Source organism: Carya illinoinensis, chromosome 12 (assembly GCF_018687715.1).
Source record: "Carya illinoinensis cultivar Pawnee chromosome 12, C.illinoinensisPawnee_v1, whole genome shotgun sequence".
Lineage (NCBI taxonomy): Eukaryota > Viridiplantae > Streptophyta > Magnoliopsida > Fagales > Juglandaceae > Carya > Carya illinoinensis.
In genome coordinates this window covers 29024422-29044482 of record NC_056763.1, presented here as the reverse complement: position 1 = coordinate 29044482, position 20061 = coordinate 29024422, and the positions used below count along the sequence as shown (strand labels likewise).

The 20061-nt window shown below is 38.0% G+C and overlaps 3 protein-coding genes across 10 annotated transcripts; 2 read left to right on the top strand and 1 right to left on the bottom strand.

Annotated features, from left to right (window-relative positions):
- Positions 1-244: 244 nt before the first annotated feature.
- LOC122290500 (beta-glucuronosyltransferase GlcAT14B-like) lies at positions 245-3378 on the top strand. The gene is made up of 4 exons (XM_043098247.1): positions 245-1833; positions 1955-2030; positions 2130-2245; positions 2592-3378. The coding sequence occupies exons 1-4, from the start codon at positions 1260-1262 to the stop codon at positions 3089-3091; spliced, it is 1266 nt and encodes a 421-aa protein (XP_042954181.1). The 5' UTR covers positions 245-1259; the 3' UTR covers positions 3092-3378.
- Positions 3379-3870: 492 nt separating this feature from the next.
- Positions 3871-17791, bottom strand: LOC122290496 (protein SPA1-RELATED 3-like). Of its 7 annotated transcripts, none has more exons than XR_006236396.1 (9): positions 17277-17693; positions 15940-17005; positions 15601-15758; positions 13269-14241; positions 13044-13190; positions 12601-12912; positions 11229-11321; positions 10620-10679; positions 4287-4370 (listed from the first exon to the last, which is right to left on the bottom strand). XR_006236396.1 is itself a non-coding variant. In XM_043098239.1 (8 exons), the coding sequence occupies exons 2-8, from the start codon at positions 16843-16845 to the stop codon at positions 4182-4184; spliced, it is 2745 nt and encodes a 914-aa protein (XP_042954173.1). In that variant the 5' UTR covers positions 16846-17005; positions 17749-17791; the 3' UTR covers positions 3871-4181. The 7 variants fall into 7 exon arrangements, 5 of the variants coding, with proteins under 5 accessions (XP_042954173.1, XP_042954172.1, XP_042954171.1 ...); XR_006236395.1 differs by lacking the exon at positions 11229-11321 and adding an exon at positions 10796-10894 and having other exon boundaries at positions 4288-4370; positions 17277-17694; XM_043098239.1 differs by lacking the exons at positions 11229-11321; positions 17277-17693 and adding an exon at positions 17749-17791 and having other exon boundaries at positions 3871-4370.
- Positions 6347-7667, top strand: LOC122290502. Of its 2 annotated transcripts, none has more exons than XM_043098253.1 (2): positions 6347-6994; positions 7309-7667. In XM_043098253.1, exons 1-2 carry the CDS (start codon positions 6349-6351, stop codon positions 7344-7346), a joined length of 684 nt encoding a protein of 227 aa, XP_042954187.1. In that variant the 5' UTR covers positions 6347-6348; the 3' UTR covers positions 7347-7667. The 2 variants fall into 2 exon arrangements, with proteins under 2 accessions (XP_042954187.1, XP_042954186.1); XM_043098252.1 differs by having other exon boundaries at positions 6347-7072.
- Positions 17792-20061: the final 2270 nt, after the last annotated feature.

The following is a 20061-nucleotide window of genomic DNA, read 5'->3' as shown; positions in this document are numbered from 1 at the left end:
ACTGTAACGAGAAAGGACCCCTTAACTCCCTACAACAATGAGCTACAACCAAACAAAAACAAAACTATTTTTTTTTTTAATAGAAAGAAAGGAAATTAAAGAAAGAACAGATTAGAAAAACAAAACGGAAACAGGAAATGAATGAAGAAGCAATGTGTTGTGTTTACAGTTCCCTTTATTTTTTATTTTTAAAAAGGATTAATTATTTTTTATATTTCATTTAATTTTTTGTTGTTGCAAACAGGACGTGTGCGCGTGAAAGAGATCAGAGAAGTTGTTCGCTTTATTAAGGACTCAATCTTTCTAGTATTATAATCAAGATTCGATACCTGTCTCTCATTCTCTGTCTCTCTCTCTCTCCAACGTGCGCAAACGCCCTGTTTTTGGTGATTTGTGTCATCCAAAACAGGTTACGCTTCTCACATCACGAGTAATTTCTCTCGCTTTGGATTTTTGTCTGTCCCTCGTTCCTTGATTTGCGTTGTGTTCGTTCTTTGTTCTGATGTCAGTTATATTGGGTTACTTTCATTTTTTCCGAGCTTAATGCTCTCGGCTATATTGGTCTGTATTACGTAAAGTTTAGCTTCTCTCTATCTTCTTTTGTTATTCTTTTCGTCGAATGATTTGAAGACGTGAAATTCTGATCTGGGTTTCGTTTCATCGGCATTATATTTGCGTCATTTGGTTGTTCCGTAGAAGTATTTTTCTGATTTTATGCAATTAATCAACTTTCTGCTGTTGGATATGGAAATCTATGATCGGGGCCAATGTCCCTAATAAGAAAAGAAGCTTTCCTTTGCAAAGATTTTGAATTTTCGCTACTATTTGTGCCACTATGAATGGACTTGTCTGGGAATTGTATAGTTGGTAGCTCATTGACAGCAAAGAATTTGGCAAGTTTTTTTTTTCGTTTCCTATTGACGATTTTCTTGATGTGCCCTAGCTGTCTCTTCTGATATATATTCTTTTTCATCTCCCTTTCTCTATCTTCATTGGATAACCCTTTAGTTTTTTTTAATAATTCTTTCTGTTGGTTGGTTTTTGTTTCAATTCTTGATTTACCTCCAATCTCCAGTTTTACTTGGCTTCAATATTCGGTTCTGATTCAACAGCTATTTCCTTCAAGTCCAAAATCCGGAATATTTTTGAAGAGGTTAGTGAATCGAGTTCAACAGCTCGGTTTAATAGTCGTTTGTCATTCTGCTCTGTTATATGAATTGAGCAAGGAAATTACTTGGAACCCATGATAAGGCTTGTTAATGGGGTCCCTAAACATGGAGAAGAGATGGCTATTTCCTCTTGTCATAAGTTCTCTCATATGCATATTTCTTCTGGCCACTACCTTCAACATGGGTCTTGTTTTTTCACTACACACAATAAATTCGATCTTTTCAAATTTTCCTTCTCGCTTAGCTACAAATCAAACAAGCCCAGTTTTTGCCGAATCAAAGGTTTCCCAATCTCCACCCCCTCCAACTGGCCCAACAATTCCTCAATTCGCATATCTGATTTCTGGATCAAAAGGTGATTTGGAAAAGCTTTGGAGAACTCTTCATGCACTTTATCATCCAAGAAACCAATATGTTGTTCATTTGGATCTTGAGGCGCCGGCAGAGGAGAGGTTGGAGCTCGCCTCTCGAGTGGAAAAAGAACCAATTTTTGCTAAGGTTGAAAATGTTTACATGATTGCCAAAGCTAATATGGTCACTTATAGAGGACCCACTATGGTTGCTAACACTCTTCATGCTTGCGCCATTCTTCTCAAAAGGAGTAAGGATTGGGATTGGTTTATCAACCTCAGCGCTTCCGATTATCCTCTTGTGACTCAAGATGGTCAGTAAATATCATTGAAGTCAAATTTATGGTGTTATAATTAATATTGCTACTGTTGTTATTCAGTGTGAGGAATATGTGTTGTTGAACTTTTTTTTCTTTTTTTTTAAATTTTATGCAGATCTTCTTTACGCATTCTCGACTTTAAATCGAAACCTTAATTTCATTGAGCACACAAGCCAGCTAGGTTGGAAGGAGTGAGCTCCCTCTTCCTCTCTCTCTAACACACATGCCACACAATAACACCTTCACACAATATACTCACAAATTGTTCTATATTTGTTTGTGTTTTACAGGGACAAGCGTGCTATGCCTTTGATGATAGATCCTGGGCTATACTCGTCAACCAAATCAGATGTCTTCTGGGTCAATCCCAAAAGAACTTTGCCAACAGCTTTTAAATTATTTACAGGTTAGAGTTCTTTGCACCCATGTTTTATTAAACCTTTTTGTATTCTCCATGATAGTCCATTGATGTCTGATTCTTTACAAACACATTTGAAATTTCATTTCATGACAGTATCAATAAAACCCTGTATATCTGAGTTGAGTCAACTGTGACCAATTTATGGGATTTGAATCTATCTATAAGAATTTTTTTAAGTAGATCGACTTCTACAGGAAACAATATTATTTTTTTGGTGCTTTTGGGAGGAATTCATGTACAATATTATTTTCTGTCCCCTGGTGTGTCATTAGGTAACATTATCCCCTGGTGTGTCATTAGGTAACATTCATAATATGCATTTTTGTTGCAGGTTCGGCATGGATGGTTCTATCACGGTCATTTGTAGAGTATTGCATCTGGGGTTGGGATAATTTACCAAGAACCCTTCTCATGTACTACACAAATTTTGTCTCCTCCCCTGAGGGCTATTTTCAGACTGTCATATGCAATGTGCCTGAGTTTGCACAGACTGCAGCCAACCATGACTTGCACTACATTTCTTGGGACAACCCCCCCAAACAGCACCCTCACACCCTTTCTCTTAATGACACAAATAAGATGATTGGTAGTGGTGCTGCATTTGCTCGAAAATTCAAACAAGATGACCCAGTGTTGGATAAGATTGATAAGGATTTACTAAGGCGAAAGAATGGGAGCTTCACCCCTGGTGGTTGGTGCTCCGGTAATCCCAAATGTTCCAAGGTTGGGAATCTGAGCAAGCTCAAACCAGGCCCGGGAGCTCAAAGGCTTCGCCGACTTGTTGCTAGGCTTGCATTGAAGGCTAAGTTCGGTCAAAATCAGTGCAAATAGGATTTTGTAGAACTTTCTTACTTGCAGACGTGGAAAGATTACAGGGAAAAGATAATGGTAAGAAAGACCTATCTACAAGCCAAACTAAAGCAAGTAAATATGTCCACCAAGATGAAGAACTTTAATGCTGTAGATGCCAGCCATGACCTCATTCTTGTTAGATTTGAAGGCATGTAAGTGTAGTTATGAGCATAGCCATAACTTGTTGCCACGATTATCTTTCCACTAGTAGGTTCTGATTCTGTCGAACTATTACACATTTTTAGTATGATTTTTTCCCCCTTCAATATTTTGAGTCTTTTCTTTACTCTTCAACCAACATACTCCATACTTTTTGGAATTGTAAGTTTCATAGGACAGTGATTAGGTTTTAATTCCATTACTTATTAAAGATAACAATTTTGAAAACCAAAACTCAATATGTTGAATGCGTCGATTACAATTTGCACTTACATGTGTAGCGCTAATACCTTGAACTATCAAGATTGAATATTTGCAATTTTCAATTATAACAAGCTATCAAATAGCATATGGGTTATAAGGTCTGACGATTAAAATTGCGTATCTGTATCTATCTAGCACCATCTAACGTTTAGACTTGAAAGTAATGGTTGGAATCTACCAAAGTCCACGACTCAAGAGAATCTCAATACAATGCAAATGTACAACAAAGGGTGGTTTTACCAAAGAGTCAAAGACCTTCCATCTATAGCTGGTGGACATGTCCTCCATATTGGAAGAATTGTAGTGCTTTCTTCGGATGTTAAAGAAGAAAAAAATGCTGTATTTGAATATCTGTTATAAATTTATATTATACCTATTTTATACATTTTCCTATTCTTTGAAATTTATCTGCATTACAATTGAAAAAGACCATCCTCATTCCTCACTCTTCAGGTAAACCATATCCGCTATTATGATCTAATGCCAAAATTTTCCCAAGTTGCTCGGAATCATCGAGCTCCTAGGACATTTAAATGCCAGTCTTTGCTACACAAATTTCTTTGGCGTAAGATTTCTTTAAGCTCGTGTCTCTGCCCAACACGTCTATCCTTTTCCTAAGAATCGTGAATGATTTGGAGTAGCCAAATTAAACCATCTCTAAAATTTTGATATTCCCAGCAGAATTTGCAGCAACTAAGGTTGAGGACTGGCTGCGCCAACAAACAGAAGAAATAAACTGTTCAGCATCACCCACTTCGTGGCCGGACAGTGGGTCTGTGTTGTCAAACTTGAATGACAATGCAGGCATGGGGAAAGCTTTGTGGTAGATGAACACCTGAACCAAAGAACATAACTAGCTGTAAACTAGCTCAATTCAAGAACATATGCATGGACAAGATTGTGTCAAATGTAATCTGATGACTGAACTAAACAACTACTGCTAGGAAATAAGCAGCCACTTTGGCTCTTATCTGCTTCACCCTGCAGATCTCTGATGCAAATTTTAATAAAACTGAAAAAATAAAAATTACCCGTGAGAATCCTTTTCTTGGATGGTATGTTCTATTATAGATTGCAGTGGCCAAAGCAACATGATATTTCGGTATGGAAGAAGAAACATCGTTGATGATTACAAGAAAATCTTGCTTGTCACGATGAATGTAGGGAGAAAGGAGATGCTGATGAGTTCTGCAGCTAGCAAACCTAATTTTCAACCCGAATTGGGTTTAATCATCATATAAGCTTCAGATAGAGACAACCTCCACCAAAATGACATCTTATGAGCATTGTAAACAGCATGAGTTTCTAACTTGGATTGGTGACTTATTGCATGGAAATACAAGCAGCCGATGTGTACAGCAGACAATTTGAATTTGTGATTCCAGGAATTGGAGAACAAAGTAACGGTCACAGGCTTGGACCCTCGTTTCTGAGGGACTATCGTTGCAAGGCACATAAAAAAATAGGCTTATTATTTATTTATTTTTTAAATAGGCTTGTTATAATTAGTATTGTTAGAATATATTGTCTATAATGTGTTTGTATAGGGGTATATGGGTCTCTTTGCTTTTAGGGTATATATATGTGCTTGTGTGTACACTGTGGATATAATAAAGTGAATATTGTTTTCTCCCCATTTCATCTACATGGTATCAGAGCCGATTCTCATGAATCCGAGTTCTGAATGGGTTGAGAGTGTTTTCGAGTGTAGTTTGTGAGCTCATTGTGTTCTCCGGCGTGTTTCCGTGTGGTATTTGTGCTCGCCGGCGCCGTGTGGTGGTTGAAGTGTTTTTCGGCCAATTTCCGGCATCATCTCGGGCACTGGACACCAGGGGTGAGCTCGCCGGCCGAGTCTGTTGTCCCCGAGCTTGGTTGCCGTCGTCTCCAGCCGCCGGAAGGGGTTACCGTCCGCCGATCCAGTTCCGTTTGGTTGCAGGTAAACTCGTATTCCAGTTCTGGAGTAGGAATACTCCTGAACCTGTATAGAGTTTTATTCCGGGTTGGAATAAAACGTGTTTGGTAACACGGATAGATTAAACCTATCCTCGGTTAGGATAGGCTTATCCGACGCAGCCCAAACAAGCCAGACCCGGACCCGATCCGAGACCGACCCGGACCCGATCCGAGACAGTGCATATTGGCCTTATACCGGGTCCGATCCGAGACAGGCACATATCGGCCATATACCGGCCGAAACAGAGCCGATTTCGGCCGATACAGTCCGGTTCCGGCCACTTTCAGGCCGATACATACCGGTTCCGAACAAGTACAACGCTTTTTTGACCGGTTCAGACTTATTTCACCCGATACAGGCTCGGGATTTGGGTTTTTAATCTGGATTTCTATGTTTCCAGATTGTTTTTTTCCAGTTTTGGTCCACGTTTCATGATTTTTATGTGAAATCTTTGTTTCTAAGTGGATTGTTGTGATATATTGGTATATTTCCCATGGCAAACAAATTTGAGTCAATGTCACTTGCACCAAATATTAGTATGCCTATGACTTCGGTGAAGTTAAATGGAAAGAATTACATGTTGTGGTCAAGATCCGTTGAGATGTTTTTAAAAGGCAAGGGTCTTCGTCGTACTCATCTTATTGATCCTATTCCTGCTTCGACTAGTCCTACATTTGCTCAATGGGAGCAGGAAGATGCTCAAATATTATCTCTGATGTTGAATAGTATTGAACCTAGTATCTGCTCAAGTTTAATACATTTTGACACTACTCAAGAGGTGTGGGGGCATCTTAAACAGATGTATTCAGGTGCTGGAAACATAACTCGTATTTATGAGTTGTGTAAACAATTCTTCGCGATGGAACAGAATGCTTTGGGCCTGGAAGAATATTATTCTCAAGTGATGGGCATATGTGAAGAACTCAAAGTGTATCAACCCGTCACTTCTGATGTTCCAAGTATGCTAAAACAACGAGAAGATTTTAATATTGTTCGCTTTCGTGTTGGCTTAAAACCGGAATATGAGTCAGTGCGTTCTCAGATTTTTGCAAGTCCACAGCTTCCGTCATTTCCTGATGTATTCTCTCGACTTCAACGAGCTACATTATCTTCTGATCAGAGTAACGAGAGATCTGCTTTAACTGCTTCCTATGTTGCTCCTGCTGGACGTGGAGGTCAGAGTGGAAGAGGTGCACGTGGGGGTGCACGTGGGGGAAGAGATAATCGCACTCGAGGTCGTGAATTTCGTAAGTGCACCCATTGTGGTCGCACTAACCACTCAGTAGATTATTGTTGGGATCTATATGGTAGACCATCTGGGTCTGCTAATCGGAATCTACATGGTAGACCATCTGGGTCTGCTAATCAGGCCACTGTTCAAGATGATCCACAGTCAACGAGCTCCAACAGATCTTCAGATATGATCAGTATATCAAAGGATGAGTATGAGCGGTTTTTGGGTTACACAGGGGCTTCATCTTCCACAGCTACTCTTACCCACTCAGGTATAGCATCTGCATGTCTTGTCTCACCTACTCAAGGTCCATGGATCATTGATTCAGGAGCTAACGAACATTTGACTGGTTTGTCTTCTGTCCTGTCTAAGTTAAATACTGTACCATCTGTAAAAAGTGTCACTCTTGCTAATGGTTCTCTTGCTAAAGTTACAGGCATTGGATCCACTAAACTCACTGATTCCATATCCTTGTCATCTGTCCTACATGCTCCGAGTTTTCCTTTTAGTTTGTTGTCTATTAGTAGGATTACTCAAAGTCTACAATGTTCAGTGACTTTTTATCCCTCTTCATGTGTTTTTCAGGATCTCAAGACGGGGAACAAGATTGGTACGGGGCATGAAGCTGGTGGTCTGTATTATCTTGATGTTCAACAGTCACCCACTCGAGTTCTTACAACCCCCTCATCATCTGCTTTTGAATGGCACTGTCGCCTGGGTCATCCCTCACTTTCTCTTTTGAAGTGTCAAATTAAGAACTTGGGGAGTGTGTCTCCCTTTTCTTGTGAAGCGTGTCAACTTAGTAAACACCATCGTGTGTCTTTTGTTCCTCGTATTGATAAACGTGCATCGAGTCCTTTTGAATTGGTTCACTCTGATATATGGGGACCAATCAACATTGAATCAAACAAGTTTCAATATTTTGTTACATTTGTTGATGACTACTCTCGTGTGACATGGTTGTTTTTGATAAAGGCTAGATCTGAACTTCTTTCCATATTTCAAATGTTCTGGAAACAAATTAAAACTCAGTTTAATAAAAAGGTTCAGATTTTGCGTTCTGATAATGGTAGAGAATATCTATCTGGTGCCTTTGCTACTTACCTAAGTGACAAAGGAATTGTTCATCAAACATCATGTTCATATACACCCCAACAGAATGGGGTGGCAGAACGCAAAAATCGGCATTTGTTAGATGTAACCTGAGCACTATTGCTACATATGCATGTTCCTAAACGTTTTTGGAGTGATGGTGTTCTTACTGCTTGTCATCTTATTAATCGTATGCCTTCATCTGTTCTTAATGGTTCATCTCCCTTCTCCGTCTTGTTTCCGTCATCTTCACCTTTTTCTCTTCCACCAAAAATCTTTGGATGTGTTTGCTTTGTTCATAACCTTGGTCCAGGCTTTGATAAACTTGACCCCCGTTCTACCAAGTGTCTCTTTGTTGGTTATTCTCGGACTCAAAAAGGATATCGCTGCTATAGTCCTACTCTTAGACGCTATTTCACAAGTGCTGATGTTACCTTCTTTGAGTCCATACCTTTTTTTGCAAATACATCTTCGAGTGTTGAGTGTGACCCTCTACCATTACCTACTCTTACATTATCTCCCTCACAATCTCTCTCACAACCGCAGGTTTACTCACGTCGCTTGCGGCCGCCGGCTCCCATGCCCCAACCAGTCGTGCCTCCATCTTCAGATCTTGAGTTGCCCCAACCCGTTGTGCCTCCATCTTCAGATCTTGAGTTGCCCCAACCAGTCGTGCCTCCATCTTCCGATCTTGAGTTACCCAGTACTTCAGACTCTCTACCTATTGCTCTTCGCAAAGGTAGTCGTTCTTGTGTTACTCAACATCCTATTAGTCAATTTGTTTCATATCATGCCTTATCCCCTTCATTCTCATGTTTTACATCTCAAGTTTCAAAACTCTCTATTCCTAAGACACTTCAGGATGCATTATCTGATCCGGGATGGAGGACAGCTATGGAAAGTGAAATGGATGCTCTTCATCATAATGGCACATGGGATCTTGTTCCACTACCACCTAGTAAACAACCTGTTGGCTGTAAATGGGTATACACTATCAAATTTCATCCTAATGGTTCTGTGGAACGTTTGAAAGCCCGCCTGGTTGCAAAGGGCTATACTCAAACCTATGGTATTGACTACGAAGAGAAATTCTCTCCAGTTGCCAAAATCTCTTTTGTCCGAGTGCTAATCTCTCTGGCTGCTAATTTAGACTGGCCCTTATTTCAGCTGGATGTAAAAAATGCATTCCTCCATGGCGACTTGCATGAGGAAGTTTATATGGAGCAACCACCTGGGTTTGTTGCTCAGGGGGAGTATCGAGGTACTGTATGCAGGTTGAAAAAGGCATTATACGGCTTGAAACAATCTCCTCGAGCATGGTTTGGAAGGTTCTCTGATGCTGTATTGAACTTTAGTCTTCACAGATGCCAAACAGACCACTCGGTATTTCACTTGCATAGTGATGCAGGTCACATTTTGTTGGTTGTATACGTGGATGATATTGTAATTACTGGAAGTGACTCTGCTGGAATTATTAGACTAAAGCAATTTTTACATGATCAGTTTCAAACGAAAGACTTGGGCAAGCTTAGATATTTCCTTGGAATTGAAGTCAGTAGATCTAAAGAGGGCATCAACCTATCTCAGAGGAAATATGTACTTGATTTGTTAGAAGAAACCGGCATGTTGGGTGCACGACCTATTGACACCCCTATGGATCCCAATCGTAAATTCTTGAAAGAAGAAGGGGAGCTGTTTAAAGATCCAGGTATGTATCAAAGACTTGTTGGGAAATTGAACTATCTTACCATCACTAGACCAGACATCTCTTATGCAGTGAGTGTACTGAGTCAGTTTTTACAAACGCCTAGGATCTCACATTAGGATGCTGTCGTTCATATTCTTCGTTATCTCAAGCGAGCACCTGGTCTTGGAATACTATATCGACCAAATGGACATCTTAGAGTTGAAGCATTTTCAGATGCTGATTGGGCAGGATCTCCTTCAGATAGAAGATCTACTACTGGATATTGTACCTTTGTAGGAGGTAACTTGGTTACATGGAAGAGTAAGAAACAAACAGTAGTAGCTCGTTCTAGTGCGGAAGCGGAATACAGGGCAATGGCACATACTACTAGTGAGCTGACATGGTTACAAAACTTTCTTCAAGAGATTGGGTTTCCAGCTCCTATCCCTCTCCAGCTATTTTGTGATAATCAAGCTGCACTGCATATTGCCTCTAACCCGGTATTTCATGAGAGGACTAAACATATAGAGATTGATTGTCACTTCATTCGAGATAAGATACTAAGTGGTGACATTGCTACGCCTTTTGTGAAGTCCGCAGATCAACTCGCAGATGTGTTTACTAAATCCTTGTGTTGGAGTCGATTAAAACCTATTTGTTTCAAACTGGGTTTATATGATGTATATGCCCCAGCTTGAGGGGGAGTGTTAGAATATATTGTCTATAATGTGTTTGTATAGGGGTATATGTGTCTTTTTGCTTTTAGGGTATATATATGTGCTTGTGTGTACACTGTGGATATAATAAAGTGAATATTGTTTTCTCCCCATTTCATCTACAAGTATTATTATTATTATTTTATAAGTTAGGATTGTTATTTATAAACAGTGCTTCTTCTTCTTTCTTTTTTTTTTTTTTTTTTTTTTAAGAAATCACACCAGCAACGAACCCAATACTTAAAAACAATACACAGTGAACAAAATGAGAGAGTTTAGTTTCCCAGATCATAAGGAGAAGGAAAAGCTCCCCTTCACCACATTAATGCGAAGAACATAGCAAAAGCATGGGAATCAAAACATGTTTGTCGAATTAATAACCAAGATAATACATTAAGTACCTCATTTGTCTCTGAACCAGTAGCAATGTAACCATCAGAAACTGACAAACCAACGAAATTCTGCAACAAGGAATCAAGTTACAGGTCAGAAGTATTCGAGGCAATGCTTTGGGCAGCACACACATGTTAGTGGCCCGAGATGAGGGCTAACTTCATACTCCAAATATGTGCCGTACCTAGTATTTTCATGCTTAATATAGCTTTGCATTAATTAGCCAACACCTTGATGAATGACCATTGATTAGGGTGACACCACAAGCTATACGTCTATACACCTACATTTTTAACAACTCTGAGGAACGCACATTTGCAACTTCTAGCCTCAAAAATACAAAATCACAAAAACTGAAGAAATCATCATAGTTGATGTATCACAATCATAAGAACAGTTAGGGAGAGGAAATAATACTTGCAAGCAGGACATATGAAAGTAATGCAACTACGGTATTGTTTGCTCTTTAAATTATCACACCAATAAAAAGACCCTCGTGAACTAGTACTTTAAATAAAAATAAATTTGAAAAAAAAAAATTCTGAAGGGCCTAGGTGAGCGAATACTAAAGAAAATGATGATTCCTTATCTCTACATCCTGCTTAAAAGTGACATACCAGTTGAAATGGAAGAACTTTCTCTTGACAAGGTTGTCAAGGGTCATAATACACTCTAAAGCAGCTCTTTTAGAAGCTAAATCACTATTTTTCCTGAAAGTTTAAATTGATGGGAAGGGGTCAATTTGATTGTTTAATTTATGTTCTAATACATGAGTGCAACAAGTGGAATATTTAATTAAAACATGGGAAAAGTTTGAAGTCAATATTCGAACTTAGGGCCTCCGCTTTGATACATGCTAACTCATTATTTATTCTGAAAGTTTAAATTGACAGACGAGTAAATTTGATTGTTTAAGTAATCTGATGTTAGGATATTGAAAACAGACCAAATATGCTTCCATGAGTAAGAGATATTATTAAGCTCTGTCAAAGCTCATAGAAGACAATATCGGACTATTGACTTCTTGACAAAAAACATTCAGGAAGATACCGTCCCTCTGTGATTCAAGCCCCATGCAAAATCCCAAAAAAAATTACAATTAGAATAATTAACGTAGATCCAGGATAAGGAAGATTTGGCTAGATCCAAACTTAGGGTCACATGAAGTGGCCACCATTAAGGACTAGACTAGTGGACTATTTTTCTTCGATGGTCCATGGATGGTCAATAACAAAACTAGACTTGCTTTTTGAAAATCCTAGTCTTTTAGTATTGTACCAAAAGTGCCAAAAGAAGTGGTACGACATTAGAACTTCTCAGAAAATTACTCATCCTATAATTATCCCCAACCAAGCATGCTTAATTGTAGAGTTTTTTGCGTTCCGAAGTGCATTGGTTTCTTGGATAACAGTCATCAATGTATACAGAGGCACACTCAATTTTTACGGTAGGAAAAACGTGGTACAGAAATTTATGCTTCCAGCATGGCCTACTCCTTTCGAAAATACAATATCCATTCACTAAATAAACTATACGTAAATTGAGGCCTGCATTGAAAATATTTAGGATAAAAAATATGGAAGGAGAATCACAAGTTTTGGGGATCACTTTGAGGATTTCAGGAATTTCAGGGATAAGGTTGGTCAATAAACACCAATATTAATGTTTCTTGCACCAAAATTTGTGTTTATTGACCCACTGTTTTTAAGCTAAGGTACCGCATTTTATTTAAAGCGCTAGGGGCACAATCCAAGTGCACTATAGGTGCACGTATTGACCAAAAGTTTTTATGGTTTAACTAAAGTGATTAGATCTTTTTTTCCGTCTTTTATGATTTTATAAATTGCTTGGTCCTCCTAATCATTTAATAACGACAGAACAAGATAATTAAAAATTAAGAGAGTACTAGAAATGGAATCGACCTTGATGAGGTAATATTTCATTATATATGAAAAGAAATGCCTAGCAGAGTATGACAAGTGAATGTACCTTTACATTCATGTGCCCTGTTAATGTTTGAAGCGGAGTGTCAATAATCCGAGAAGCACACATTGATAAGTCCCAGAGCTTCAGAGTGTTATCCGTGGATGCAGAAACAATATTCATTGCATCAACAAATTTGACGTAACTCACGGTTTTGTTGTGTCCAATTAACGTGCAGAGAGGAATTCTGAGGTTACGGAGATCATAGTAATAAATTCTGTGATCTGCTGAACCAAATGCAAGGGAACGACCAGAATCCAAGGGAAACTGAACACAGCAGACATTCGCCTTTGCTTTGATGGTACCAATACTGGCTCCCTGCAGTAGATACCCAGGTAAGAGAAAAACTTATCACACATCCAGAAGTAAATATACACAGCATGCAATGATATGACTGCAGTACGTTTAGTTTCAAAGCTGACATCCACCAAGTGCAAAAATAGAATTGCCTGATTGATACTCCATAGCTTAACAGAACCATCATCGCTCCCACTGGCCAACATTGTTGGATCTGCTGATGAGAAGTGTACGGACCATACACGCTTCTCATGCTCTCTCATTTCCATCAGTGCTTGACTTCTTGCAACATCCCATACCTGAACATGACATTTAACTGACTTACTATAAAGAAATATAAAGCAGAAGAATGGAATAGAATTGCAGGCTTAAATTACCTGCACAACACCTTCAAAGTTACTTGAAGCAATCTGGCTTTTGATATAACTGTTCCAACATATACTGCTTAGCTTTGATCCACTAGCCATTTCAACTACGGGATAGTGGATGTCACGATCTTCATCTATGATCGTGTCACATTCAAATACTTTAATTTTCTTATTTACACCAGCAGTAGCAAAAAACTGTCCATCTCGATCGAAACTGAGAGAACATACTAGATTTGAAGAATTTAACAGATCCCCTTGCTTCAAGTCTGCCTTAACTTTTAACTTACTGAAGGACAGATACTTGCACAACCCTTCAAGGAATGGATTAATCCAACCACTTTGTCTACCCTCGCTTGACTGATCTTTTGGTACCAAATTATTAGCGGAACTCCTCTCAGTTACAACAATAGACCCCTTGCCATCACTACTTATTGGAGAGTGCCTACTCACTGGTTTCCTTGAGGGCTTGATTGGCCTGCATCTTGTCAAAAAGTATGCAGACTCCAGTTTCTTAAAGTCCTTTATTAACCGAGAACTTCTTGAAAGAAAGATTTCACTATTGTCACTGAGTGTATCTGCCTTCTGACCATCATCTAGATTATCATCACATTCCTCTGTGTTATGAATCTTCAGTCCTGGTCTAAATCGTTTTCTAGACCCCAAGCTAGTAGAATCATCACTAGCAACAATATTCATTGATGGGAGACTTGAAATCAAATAATCATTTTTCCCCAGTTCTGGGCATGAACCACTTTTTTTCCTAAGAATTTTTTTCTGCTTCATTGCTTCTTCCACATCAGAACACAAAATGGAAACAGCATCCTGCAACTTATTAACAGCTTCCTGTTTTCTTTGTTGAATAAGCAAAAGGAATTCCAGCAACAACTCCTGCTCCTCTGTTCTTTCTCTAAGCTTACCTGCTGCTTCACGTTCTTCGAAATCAAGCCTTGGTTCATTCAGGAACTCGCTCTGTAACAACTCGCTGTTACATGTGACAAAGTAAGACTGAACATTACACATAAAAATTCTTTAAATGCCAGTATGATTCTTCTTATCCACCAATGACGTGAAAGCAATAAGTCAACAGAATCAGATTATGAGTAGTATACATGGGAAGATAGGAAGGGATTTCTGAAACGCAATGGAAAAATAAATGAAGACTACAAAAGTTATTCCTCTCATTGATTACTTTATCAGTAAAGAAATCAATAAGGTAGTCATATTAAAAAGACAGTAGTTAAATAGGAATGCAAAATAATAATACTAATAAAAAAACAGATGCAACTAAATATGTGTGACAATCACTTACATTCAGATTTTTTTATTTTTTTATTTATAGGTAATCAAGAAATTATATTCATAGAAATAGGCAAAGCCCAGATACACATGAAGTATAAATGAGAAATACCTAGCTAGAGGTAAGAATAGAAAGTAGAAAGTCATTGACACTTAGTCCATTACAAACTATGGCTCCCCCCCATAAGAACAATGACTTACGAAAGAAAACTTTTGGCTCATATGTTGTTCATCACTTACATTCAGATTACTTACACAAGGATTTCAATTAGCCAAAATTCTCTCTTCACCAAGGCAGTTGATAGAAACTTGATATTCCATATAAGTAGGTAACTATTTAATTTAAAATCAATCAAGCTATTCCTCAAAATAGAGAATTATTCCCCAAAAGCGATCAAACAGCGTCCATCTAGGTAATTTACGAGCAAACGTCTTATAACTTCTTGTAATATTTATTCTGGGATTATCTTCCCCAATCAATTACCCCTTCCCACACCATCACAAGTATAAACTCTTTTATAACAACTTTTTATATTTTTCTTTTCGATCGGTAACTCTTGTACGACTCTTTAAGACTGAGTTAGTTCATATTTTTTTTAAAAGTCCACTCCAGCCACATTTATTAAACATTAATGCATCAAATATTTTGTTATATAATTATTATTTTTTTATTGGCACTGATTGTCCAGAAACAGCGTCCTAACTAATCCCGGGGGTGTACATGCCATTGACAAGGAGTTTCCCATAAGTACACCTCGGGTAATTTAAGGAAAAAATACTATAGTTCAATAACCCCTAAAAATTGTTTGCACCCAAGAGGATATGAACCTTAGATCTGGGGCGAACATACCCCCAAATTCAAGGTCTTTACCACTTGAACCAACCCCTAGGGGTTAATAATCATATATCATATAGCTTATAAAACCGATTTTCCTTGTATCTCCAATTTGAAAAGTCTTCACCTTGTATCTAATTTCATATAGTCAAGGTGCTGTGTTATTAAAAAAACGCATGGATAAAAAGGTATTTTGTAGGAAGAGATTACCCTATTTTTGGTCGAATACTTGGCTCAGGGTGCAGTAACCATAAGCAAAATGAAGCTTCTTTTGGCCACTTCAGCAACAATTGAGGTGGAAGAACTCGATGTCTCAGACTAGACATAGTTCTACCCTTTTCTTCTCTCGAGCTAAATGGACAGAATAACTGGTCACAATTAGAACTATCATATTAGGCTACATAAGAAATAGAAACATAAATTAGCAGTATAACTTCAACTGAACTCTCACTTCTAACTACAAGAATGAAAAAAATGCAATAGAAATTGAAAATCCTTTTTCAATTTGAATATTTAATAGGAAGTTCGAGAATCTTTTTTCTTATGAACCTCAAAGAGAAGAACCCCCAGCCGATAAATGTCTGAAGCACAGGAACTTGGAGAACCCTCAACCTCCTCGGGGCTTGTGTACCAATTAATCTCCATGAGCAATATCTGCTTCATTGGAAATGGTTGCTTCTTTTCTTCTGCAGCTTCAACTTTCCCCCTATCTCTGTCTTTATTTTCTTCGCTCTCTTCTGTTAATGATACGCTTGCTGCGTAGACTGAACTTGAATGCATGCAAGTAGTGTCTGATAGGGCATTAGCTGGTGCTGTAATGGATCGAAAATCTTCACTTCCTAGGTTGCTTCTTTGTTGATTCCCATCATGGGGTAATGAAAAGGATGAATTCTTAGCCTCCACATTTCGACTGTTGGTCCCATCTTCCAAAGAATCAGAACCAGAATCCGAGTAAGATGCAGACTCGATGAAGGAGACATGATTGAAAGAGGACATCACAAAGCAGGAAGGCCTCACATTATGAACAACAATTCCTTGGGAATGTGCTACGTTAACAATCTCCATAATTTGCCTAAATATATGCAAGCACTCCAAAACATCAACAGAGCGTTCTGGTTTGTCCAACCACTCCCTCAAACTAACATCACCCCATTCTATAGTATGGACAAAACGGCTAAGTGCTACCTCATGCTCACAAACTCCAGAAGAACCAACTTGGTTTTTTAGATGATCTGTGTGAGCCAACGCAACCCTACCTCTATCCGTTCCAAACACAGAATCATGCGATGCATCACCTGAGAAGCCAATTCGGTTGGCAGGAAGAAGCCTCAGAATTCTGTCTGAGACTCCAGAAATATTCAATCCCCTAGAACTTTCAGATTTCTGCCAGGCAGACTCGGATGAACCCTCCATTACTATCCACCTAGAGCTGCATGAATACCAGAATAAACACATCCAAGAAACGGAGGTATTCTCCGATTTCTATTACACTCTCTCACTTCCACCATTACCATTTTGAATCAATAACTCATTACAATGGTGCAAGCATGTAAGGAAAACCTTAACCTTCCATCAAGATCAACAGCTCCGCTTGACAAACAGAACGACAAGTATCCTGCTGGCACAACAGTAAAGTAAATCAGCGTACAAATTTCAGCACGGCCAACAACACATGCATCGTCGCCACCAACACAATTACTCGACAATATTCAATAAACTCTTGTAACATACTTCACAATACTTATTATAAAGTTATATTCACATTTAACTATATTAAGCTTTTAAGGCATACAACACAAGCAACAGTACTACAATATAGTCATCAAAGAAAAACTCAAAAGAAATCTTCAGAAATACATAGAGAGAGGAGAGACAGGTGCCCGTACCACCATGGGAGGGTCTCCTGTTTCGGCTAGGCCACCTGACGAACAGAACCACACACTAAAAACTTTAGTTGCGGTACTTTCATACCACTCAGAAGCTCCACAGCCTCACAAAAATCCTCCCTCTACGCAAAAGTAAAATACAAAATCTCCCCAGAAAATACACAGACCATTTGTGAATAATAATAAAAAAACAATTTCCCAATAACTTCAGGGCTCTATTCTTCGTATCTTATTGGTGTATATCAAAATATTTCTACTTTATTGCCTTTTTTGAACCTCGTGAGTTGTGAGGCCAATCTTCAGGCACCCTACTTCGTTATCTTCCCGCTTTATTCCAAAACACCTACGTGGCACAACCATGGCCTGAATCCTTAAACGTAATCAAACCTGTGGTGGCCTTTCTTAAACGAAAAATGCTACATGCGTAACTTTTGGGAAATAATTGAATAAAAAAATATCCCCGAATTGTTACCTCAGTCAACGAAACAGGATGTTGCTTTCCCGACGTGAAAAACCTGGTTCCGTCAGAAACCCTAATTATCAGTAAACAACCTTGTTTGAGCTAAAGTATAGCATTAATCTATTGCTATCAAGATGTGGGACCAACATCAAAGACAATCATAAAAGATTCAGAATTGAGCGGTTCAACAGCAACTATTTCATTAATGAAATATCTCGCTGATGTCTATTACTACCATAAAAAACAATGGGATCTCAATCCAAAACAGTGTGATTATACAGATTAATTAGATATTACTTTCTATTATTATTATTATTATATTCGTATGAGATTCTCAAAGACAACCGGCGATTACCGGAGAGAGTTGGTATTTAAATAACCCTTTTTCTTTCTTTTTCTCCTAGCACAATTTGATCAATTAAAGCCAATGTTTCAAAACTTACCTTAGATAACGGTACTAAGATCTTTCTTGGATCCAATTCCGTTCTGGGGAAAATAAAAGGCCAGAAAAAGTTAAAAGCTTATTTCCATTGGGTAGATTCAGGAAAAAGGCCAAAGGTCTTTTGACGAGAAAAATAATGCTTTTGAATCTACAGTAGTCTGATGCTTTGCTTTGTTTTGTTTTTTGAAGGAATTTCAATCCAATATGTCATAGCACGCAAGTACATGCAACAAGTTTATCAAACTCAATTACTAGTTATTTGCAAAGCTGTTCGACTGTATCCAACACAATTATTTCATTTTTCATTCCAATGTTTGTGGTTGTGGATGCTCATTGCCCCACATCATATTCCGAGTCACCAAACTAGGTGTGCTGAAAATAGTAGAAAAGTGGATTCCATTACTTCCCGTGTGTGTATATATATAAGAAATAATATTTGCAATTTTGCAATCTATAAATCTCGTCCACTCTTTTAAAAAAAAAAAAAAGATAAATCTAAGATCTAAATAAAAAAAAATATATATTTTTTTTAATGATGAAACTTACTTTTTCTAGAAAGAATGCACACTATTGAGTAATGTTACTCATCATCCCAAGTCTCATCATCATCTTATCATCTTATGATGTGACGTTAGATGATTGAAAATTATTTATTATATTTTACTTGTAAACCTATCACATAATGCCACGTCATAAGATGATGAATAAATAGATGAGAAATATAATATACAATATCACCATTAAAAGTACACGTGAAAATTGTCATTCAAATTATAATTATAATTTAAAAATGGCTATTAAATTATTAAAGTTATCACTTGTCACCTTATTACTTTAAATATTATTTTTTGATGATTTATCAATCTATGAAGATTTAATAATTAGAATCATGTCATGTTGTCTATTTTTTTTTTTTATCCATTTTAACGAATGAGTAATAAAAAAAAGTGAGAGTATGTACTTTGGTGATCATATTAAAATAAAAAGAAATGATAAATTAGAAAAAAAAAGGTACGCTTTTTCTCAGTAAAATATTTTTATAAGAGAGGGGAAAACACATATCGTCATCCTGTAATCTGCTCCAGTTCCTATTATTGAGTGACAATGGAATTCTGTCCATTAGCAAGCCTCCAAAAACGCCAATGGACCAACGGCTGTCTATTTTATTATTTATTTCAACTATTCCCAAGTGACCAAATATCTTTGGATTAACACCTCAATATCTGTAATACATTTTAATCATGAAGTTAGGGAAGAAGGCATTTCTACTGTTGGATCGGATGTGTTTATTCCTCAAATAAATTATTATTTTCGTTGAACATGTTGGTCCATCTTTTTTGTTGTTTATGTTGGAGGGAACATAATAAATTGAGTTATTTTACCCATTAAGATATCTGTCAGGAAAGCTCGAGTGCACAGAACCAAGCATACATTTCATCAGCAAAAGACACTTTGGGTAGGTCTAGACAAACCTTGAGATCAATGTTCTCCAGGGATTTTTCCTGTTTGCAGGAGCCATTCTCGTTTGCCATCAAAGATGCGAGAGAATTCACGTCCACACCAACTTGATAATTGTCGACATCCTCGAACTCAATGCATCGAAATGACGGTTGTTGGGATCGCTATCATTGGAGCGGCTCAAGAAGCCTAGATCTTGGGCTGAAGAGGCACCTTGGATTCCAGTGGAAGAGGTAGACTAGAAGGGGAGAGTGGTTTAGAGGAGTTTGGGGATCTTTAGAATGAAATGGAGCTCTACCAGTGGAAAAGGTAGTGTTCTTGGTCAGGGAACCAACAAGGGAGTACAGTGTTATAGTGCCATAAGAGTAAGAGGTCTGAAGGATTGAAACCATCCAAGGTTAAACTCCGTTGGCAAGGTAGATTCT

Excerpts from the sequence above, each read along its gene's own strand:
- LOC122290500 (XM_043098247.1), top strand. The coding sequence starts at position 1,260 with ATGGGGTCCCTAAACATGGAGAAGAGATGGCTATTTCCTCTTGTCATA. Across the intron at positions 1,834-1,954 it reads TCCTCTTGTGACTCAAGATG|ATCTTCTTTACGCATTCTCG; the intron begins GTCAGTAAATAT and ends AATTTTATGCAG. Across the intron at positions 2,246-2,591 it reads AGCTTTTAAATTATTTACAG|GTTCGGCATGGATGGTTCTA; the intron begins GTTAGAGTTCTT and ends TTTTTGTTGCAG.
- LOC122290496 (XM_043098239.1), bottom strand. The coding sequence starts at position 16,845 with ATGTGTTTATTCTGGTATTCATGCAGCTCTAGGTGGATAGTAATGGAG. Across the intron at positions 15,759-15,939 it reads TGGGGGTTCTTCTCTTTGAG|TTATTCTGTCCATTTAGCTC; the intron begins GTTCATAAGAAA and ends AATTGTGACCAG. Across the intron at positions 14,242-15,600 it reads AGTATTCGACCAAAAATAGG|CGAGTTGTTACAGAGCGAGT; the intron begins GTAATCTCTTCC and ends CACATGTAACAG.
- LOC122290502 (XM_043098252.1), top strand. The coding sequence starts at position 6,349 with ATGGAACAGAATGCTTTGGGCCTGGAAGAATATTATTCTCAAGTGATG. Across the intron at positions 7,073-7,308 it reads AGCTAACGAACATTTGACTG|GATCTCAAGACGGGGAACAA; the intron begins GTTTGTCTTCTG and ends TGTGTTTTTCAG.